General features: G+C 43.6%; 1 protein-coding gene across 1 annotated transcript; it reads right to left on the reverse strand.

Annotated features, from left to right (window-relative positions):
• Window positions 1-288: 288 nt before the first annotated feature.
• Window positions 289-7,468, reverse strand: pik3ip1 (phosphoinositide-3-kinase interacting protein 1). The gene is made up of 6 exons (XM_071899746.2): window positions 7,258-7,468; window positions 6,906-7,034; window positions 6,130-6,246; window positions 4,670-4,858; window positions 4,436-4,514; window positions 289-2,174 (listed from the first exon to the last, which is right to left on the reverse strand). The coding sequence occupies exons 1-6, from the start codon at window positions 7,367-7,369 to the stop codon at window positions 1,958-1,960; spliced, it is 843 nt and encodes a 280-aa protein (XP_071755847.1). The 5' UTR covers window positions 7,370-7,468; the 3' UTR covers window positions 289-1,957.
• Between the last annotated feature and the right edge of the window lie 271 nt (window positions 7,469-7,739).

Consider the following 7,739-nt stretch of genomic DNA (forward strand, 5'->3'; position numbering starts at 1 on the left):
CTTTTTGGGGTTGAGATGGGTCTCTTTGTCTCTCTCACAGTGTATTTATTTTCTTCTGTCCCTTTGCAGTGTTTTCATTTGTGCAAATAAACTTGACCTCATACCTTAACCTGTTGTTTCAGGTAGCACCACAGACTACAGTCCTGTATTGAAGAATTACCACCAGAGGGAGACAGTGTGTAACATCATTACCCAAACCTTGGCTCTACAGATGCCATCTTACATTCCTGCTGAATGAGGATGACTTAGTGGGTAAAATCAGTTACATATTACAACAAAAGGGCCATGTTTGATTTTCCAAATGTTTTATTTCAGTCACAGCAGTAAAAATCTGCCAATCATACACATACAAGTACTAATTTCAAATGATGAGCAACAGTACTTAGGACACATTGCATATATGAAGAAAATAATCATTACAGCCAGCACACAGTTGCATAAAAATAATGGAGCAGCAGTTACCAAAGCTTACCAGTGATGCAGATCCAACTGAAATAATCACAAAACAAGATCAAGTGGAGTGATGTCGAAGAAACAGACTAAAATACTGAGAAGTAACTGTACATGGAACAAAAGAGACTGTAATGTCTGACTTGCATAACAACTTAAATCTTCACTGTAAAGTGATATCTATCATCAGGCATGTATGTTCTAAATGTCTCTTGTTGAGCAGTTCTATAATTTTACATGGTACATCAAATGGCCCCTAAAGAAAAACATAGGTAACCATGTACATGCATTCATCTTGTGATTCATCTTTTTTGAACAACACCAAACTTTGGACTTGCTTCTACTCTCGTCTGTTCCTCTCTACCCTGAAGCATCGAGGGCTTAACTCAAATGTCTGAATCTAATCCAAGAACCTTCAACACTCCACAGACTGTTATGCTCTGCTCAGGCTTCGTCCAGTTCTTTCCGGATCCCAGGCTGATCTGTTCTGTGTCGTGGCAGTGCTACTTTGTCCTGAGGACTAACTACTGTCTCTCCTATTAACCGAGAGCACTCTGTTTTTCCTGTCACTCCTTAACCTGTGGAAGTAAAGGGCATGTCCTGTCACATGTCTGCCAATGACCACTCTCATGCTCTAGATTTGCACTGGCCCGTCATCTCAGCCAGTGGAACACAAAGAGAAAAATCAGCAGGGAAATGATGAACAAATACATTCACAAGTATCATGCTAAGGCAATTTCTGGGTGGGAGGTGTTCCCTTGTCGTCAGTGAATCCGTTTTACCTCATGTTCCCTCGTCCTATCTCAGAGGAGGCTAACTATTTTTGGAAACACATATTCTCACATCTGTGTCAACAGTGTGTCTCCAATACAAAGTAGTCTTTATACAGATGTACACACGTTTCTTGTCCGTGCCACCATCGGCACGGCCAATGGAAATGAGTATTTACTTGCACGCATACTCATAATGTAACACACAGGCCACACCTCTGAGCACACTCTCAACACGGAAAAATAGAAAACAAAAGAAAAGGCTATGAATGTTCCCCCATTCCAAACACCAGCTCTTAATCACACACCATCAGAAACATAGATTGGTCAACATCCATTTCACTAGATATTCATACTGTTATTACAGGGAGCGGCCTATGACCATATTTTCTTGGATATCAAACGTATCAAATATGGATATCAAATACCTCACTGAGTATTCCTGACAAGTATGTTTGTACACACCATGCAACCAATCACATTCACCTGAATGGTTCCAATAGTTGTGAAGTATCTCCTCATCTGTGTCCATTGCGTGTCAACTCATCCCCCTGATTCTGACACAGATGTGTGAAAAACCAGAGAAAAGGGGACACAAAGGACACAGAGTTCAGTTGAAGTCTCCGCTGCTCCTTTTAGGCCTTTAAAACAGGTTATCTGAGGGGGGCGGAGAGGAGGTGGGAGTGTTTTGGTCCACTAAAATGTATCTGTGTCCCATTTGAAGACTACACTCGCGCTCAGGCTCCTGGGGTGCCGGCCTGCTGGCCCATGAGGGGGTCGCCCCCCTCCACTCCGTCCTGGACGGGGGTCGGCTCGTGCTCTGCTGTGATGACGATGGTGTTCTCATCCACCAGCTCGCAGGTGGGGTTGGAGAAGGCCGACAGCGGCAGGGTGATCCTCTGCATCTCCCGCTCATACACACGCTGCTCATGCTGCTTCTTAAGGTCCCGGCCCCTACAGCAAACAACACAGACAGAGATCTACATTCAACAACACTATTCAACACCATTAGGCATTATGCTATTATAAATCTGGAGTTAGCCCTCATTTATGACAGCTCTTCAAAGGTTTCCATTACCGAAGCTCATATTTAATGCAAATCAACCACCAGTGTTGAGTCTGTTTAAAAGCAGCTATGCAGCTTTTAAGTGGTCTTGTAGCTCAGTGGCTTTGGCACCAACTATGTATGGCACCGACTCTGGGGGCCACCCATGCTAAAAATGTATCAACTCATGATACTGTAAGGCGCTTCAGATAAAAGTGTCGACCAAATGGCATACTGTATGTAGATAACGGCTGTGCCTGGTCTGTGGCAGAGAGAGGAGAGAGGTGTTGACAGGGAGCAGGCTGGTGGGAAGCTGGCAAGGAGTTCAACCAGTCCGAGGCAGAGCGGCTGGGCAGCAGCGTGAGGCCTGCTATCTGCTGATCCTCAGCCAAAGTAGGGAACATACTCGCAGATTGAAACCTCTTCCTACATCCTGTCCTCTATGCGACACATTATGCAACTCTGCTGTGCTCCAAAACAACCCATATTGTCACAGATTCTCCACACTCCGGTCTGGTTCATTTTAGTTTCAAGACCATCCACCCCTTCTTATTGTATCGTAATTATCGTTGCCTTTTTTCTCTTTTCCTTTATTCTTTCTCCCCTTTCTCAAACTAAATATATCCACATTGAGAATGCCACATTTGTCACAACATATTGGGGTTCCTGAATGGATGATTGGCTGCCATTTTGTTCTTTTTCTTTTTTTTTATGTTTTTCTTTTATATACTTAGACCAATCTATCACACAAATGCTGTGCCACCATGACTATAAACATGATCATAGTTCATGCCTGTATCTGCACAATACCTGTATACTTGCCATCACATATTTTTGGTAATCAGTAATGTTTCATCCCTGTAAGCCATTATATCCTGTGGATATTGCCCTTTCCTAGGTCTTCACAAAAACCTTTTAAAGGAACTGCATGCAAATCCCTCTCCAGTGATTACACTGTGATGCATTTTTTTCCATACAATTAAGCTGTGCGTACTTGACGCACAACCATCACATAACTGGAGGTGATGTCACTGTATACTGAGGGCAGGTATAAACCCTCTTACTCAATCTGCTGCCACTGCTCCTCCTCGTTAATAATCACCTTCTCTAAATAGATAACAATGACAGCAGCCCAGCTAATCAGATTTGACAGCCATACATAGATCTGCAAGGGCATCTGGTGATGTACCAGAGGGTATCAAACCCCTCATCCACAGCACTGGGGGCATCACTTTACCCGTTACATCACTGCAGTGTTTCTGTGATCTTCTCCAGCCCCCCTCCCCAGGCTTCCTCCTCCACTCTTGCCTTTCTTTCAACAATATAAAACAAGAATGCTTAAAATAGACAGACTGCAGGCTTTTCATTTCCTGCATTCCCCTGCCTATTTTCTGTTGTGGTTGTTGTTGTTGCAAAGGCGTCTGAATGGGGCCATGTTATATTAGGGTGACGCAACACAGAGAGGGAATAGGCACAACAGCTGATGCCCTCCACTCAGCAGACCCATAACATGCATGCTAGCACGCGCCTTAACGAATCACACTGGCATTTCTCCTGAGAGACTTGAAGCTCTCAGCAACACTGCCTGTGCCACTGGACACAAGAGGACAAGACTGTGTTAGCCTGGAGTCATTTCACACTGGGGCTCTATGTCACAGTAGATGAGCATAGCCCAGGGGTGGAGTAATGCATTTGTTATTTAGCCTTTATTTAACCTGGCAAATCAATCACAAACAAATGAAGAGTTTTAGAATATGAGATATCCACCGACACCCACAGCACATTATAGGTTAGTATTGAGGTTAGTTAGTTAGGAGTCATCTTAAGACATTTGCTAATTTTGTTAGTTAATTTTCTGAGGACAAAATCAAATACTGCCTGATGAATTTCAGGTAGCAATTATTTTTCAAAAATGGATATATAGCATTTCAAATATATATAGCACTTTCAAAATAATTTACAATAACAGCCTGGAAAGAGACAAAATGTCACTTGATGTGGAATTGGGAGAAAGGGGAGAAAAAAATGATATTGTATGTCTGTCCCTCTTGCATAGAATATATTGAATATAAATGCTAAACCGAATGATGGCAAGTGTCTTAAATCTCAGTGCTCACATTCTTGTTTTTCTACTCTGTACTTTGCATCTTGCTGTGATTCGGATACTGACCTCTTGTAAAAGTAGCCGAATGTGATGCCAACCCCAAGGAGGATGATAATGGCCATCATGAGGATGCCAAGGACATAGCCTGAGAAAGAAAGGAAGCATACAAAAGTTATAAAACAAACAGATACAAAAACATCACAAGGACATTAACTTCCTGTAGCAACACAAAACATACAACCAAAGAAGCACTGTTTGAAAAGGAAATCTTTTCAAACAGTAACATCAGCTAGAACATACCAAGCGTGCCAAGGTCCTTCTTCTTTTTGGGTCCGGTGCGTACCCGCTGGCTGATGCCCATAACTGGCTGTACAGCAGCTACTTCTCCCTGAGCAGGTCTGGACTTGGCTGGCTCGAAGGTCTCCAGGTGAGCTGTGGTTCCTGGAGGGTTGAGGGACTCAGGCTCTGCTGCCACAGTGGAGGGCAGATCTGAAGACACAAGAGACAACAGCAGAGGGTAAACACCCAAAATCAAAATGGGACTTTCACATGGAGATGCTCTGAGTCACGCTATAATTCATGCACTATCAACAAGTCACATCGTGTTACAGTACTTGTTGACATGTGTCACATGTACATAGGTGTGATTAAATTTTGTCCTTTTACATTATTTGATAGAGAAGAGTGACTAGAAGCGCATCACCCAAACCACACGGTTTCTAATTACTGCTGGTCCAATAAGATTACAGCTGACACAGAGTCATCCTCAAGAGCACGGGGAATGTCCTGAGACTGCTCTCATCTGGTTGCAGGACAGTAAATCTAACAGTTGGTGGAGTAGTAAACACATGGTTTTGTCAGTGTGTCAGAGGTGAACATGTTCCCCATGCGCTCCCCTAGCTCAGGGGGCAGGAAACTGCAGCCGGATGCCAACATCTGCTCTTAAACTCTTAAGGCCCCCCTCCTCCAAAAAAGTTGTTGTTTACTAACTCTGCTGGAGTTAAAGGGCATGAAGTCATCGATGGCAGGAGCCAATTATCTGCCGTCTCCAAGGGAAGACTGTTCCTCTCTGCCAATGAGCTCAGTTGTTGGGCGTGTCTTGAAACAACTGCTCGGAGATTTAGGGCTTTTGAAATGTTCAGTCTGCAGACACCATCAGCCTCGGGGCCTTGTTATTGTTTGACTTGGGTTGGCTCCGAGACGAGGAGGAAACAAAGGGCAAAGTGGATGAAACCTTTTAAAGTGGCTTATCCCTGACCAACTGACCCGCTACAGGATAAGATTCTCAAGTGGGAAAAACACATCTGGAGTAACCTGTCAGTCATCAATCTCTAATGACCATGTGCAAATTATTTGTTTGTGCTAAACACACTGAAAAGAAACTCGCCACAAAAACTTTGGCTGACCTATCAAAGTGAAAAACTTGGCTGCATCCACTCACATCAAACACTTCTCTGAGAGGCTACCAATGTTTGTGTTGACTAATGAGAACATTTGCATACAAAAAGTTCACTGCTTTTAAATTTCTTCCTCACATAACCCAATTTATATCAGCGGGAGTTCCTCAGGGACGGGCAGAGGAAGTAATTGCCGGGAGCGTCAACAGAAATTATTTTTGAAAAATCTCACAGATCATGATGAGAGGAAAGTGCCATCACATAGTTAGATGTTTATGTAACCCGCTCCATCTTCTTCGCTAGCTTAGCTCAAACTTGAATGTTTATTACTTGGAAGTGTTTTCATGCCATGCAGTAGCCTACCTTTGCAAGTGTCAACGGAACAGAACTGTCTCTGGACCATCCCATCTGGGCCAGAAATGTAGCACCAAGGCTTCTCAGAGGAGTCTGGGTTACGGCAGAAATTGTGATCCCCAACACCTACAAAGACAAAAACAACACAGGTCTGTTAGTGATGAGCCATGGAAATTTACTCTCTGTGTCTGTCTGTGTAAACCACTGGATTCATGAATCATTAACTACTTCATCACACCACAATGAACAGGCTGCCATTAGCACAAAGAAAGGAAACGGCAACTGCTGGATAAAATAACCCAGCAGTGGCATCAACAGACAGCGGGCAGCAACTAAAATGTGTTGTAAACAACGTCTCTGTGTTTAGTTGCACTGCATGTTACTAAGATCATTGGCATTCAAGTGGCAGGATTTGTATCACAACATTGTATAAACATTTCAATAAAGATGAGAGACTGAAACAAGTCTCATGTAAGAAAGTTGTTTTGCCTAACAACATGAGTGACATTTAAACCACTTCTCAGCTTGTCTCCCAGGCAGCAGAGCCACGAGGACAAGAGAGGAAACCCAATCTGATCATAAAGTTTATGTTCATCTGTGTTTACGGGAGCGTGTCTATGTTCCCTCAGATCAGTATCTCTGCCAATGAGGTAATGTTTTCGCCCCTTTCGCCCCCTAACCCTAACCCTCTGATGCTGAGGGAACATAGGGCCTAATTTGGATGGGGAAAAAAATGAATGAGGGAACATAGGGCTGAGGGAACATAGGGATGACCCCGTGTTTACCTGTGTCAGAATCAATATGGCTTTTAACATCATAGTCTCTTGTGATGTTGGTCCAGGTCAGACATGTGAGCCCTGAGGAGGAGCTCCGTTGTTCCCCTCTGTACTGCACACCGTTGGACCTCATGCAGTCTGGACAAGAGACAGGAACAACATGTGAGTCCAATGAGAGCACAAAAACATTTTGTTGATGCCTTACAATCAGAGAAAGAAAATGGTGAAGTAATGACTAACAGTAGCCCATATTTATGCATTTGTGTGCAACTTGCTGAAACAGTAAATTATAACATACGAGGACACACTGTAAATATTTTAGAAGAAATGAAATACAGCAGTCAATACTGTATCAAATTACCTTCAGCGTTTGATGCGCTGCTGTCCACAAAAGCGACGCTCAGCAAAACAAAGTGCAAAGACAAAAACATCTTGCAGAGCTGATGGGTTGAATAAAAAACAGCGGACAACATGATGACTGATGATTGCCTAAAGCATGAAGTGTTTTAAATGGAAGGAGAGCCTATGCCGACCGCGTCAGACACACTGCTCCGCTCGTGGGGTCCCAGCCCTTGTTTTTGTCACAGCGGCGCAGCTCGGCTTTCTTGGTAAACAGCCTCTCTCTGGGAGGAGGACCTGCCCTTTGCAGTAGAAACTTCAAGGTCCTAAAGCCTCACCAGGTTCATAGCGGAAAGACGGATCAGATGACTACGTAGCTGGCACATAATCTGGCAATTTATCAAGTCACGTGGCCTTGCGAGAATGAATACATCGTCAAAAGAGTCAGCGTGGAAAAGATAGGGAAGTCTAGACCCATCTACTTGTATTCAATTCATTTCTGTT

This window comes from Centroberyx gerrardi, chromosome 8 (genome assembly GCF_048128805.1).
Source record: "Centroberyx gerrardi isolate f3 chromosome 8, fCenGer3.hap1.cur.20231027, whole genome shotgun sequence".
In the NCBI taxonomy this organism is placed as follows: Eukaryota; Metazoa; Chordata; class Actinopteri; order Beryciformes; family Berycidae; genus Centroberyx; species Centroberyx gerrardi.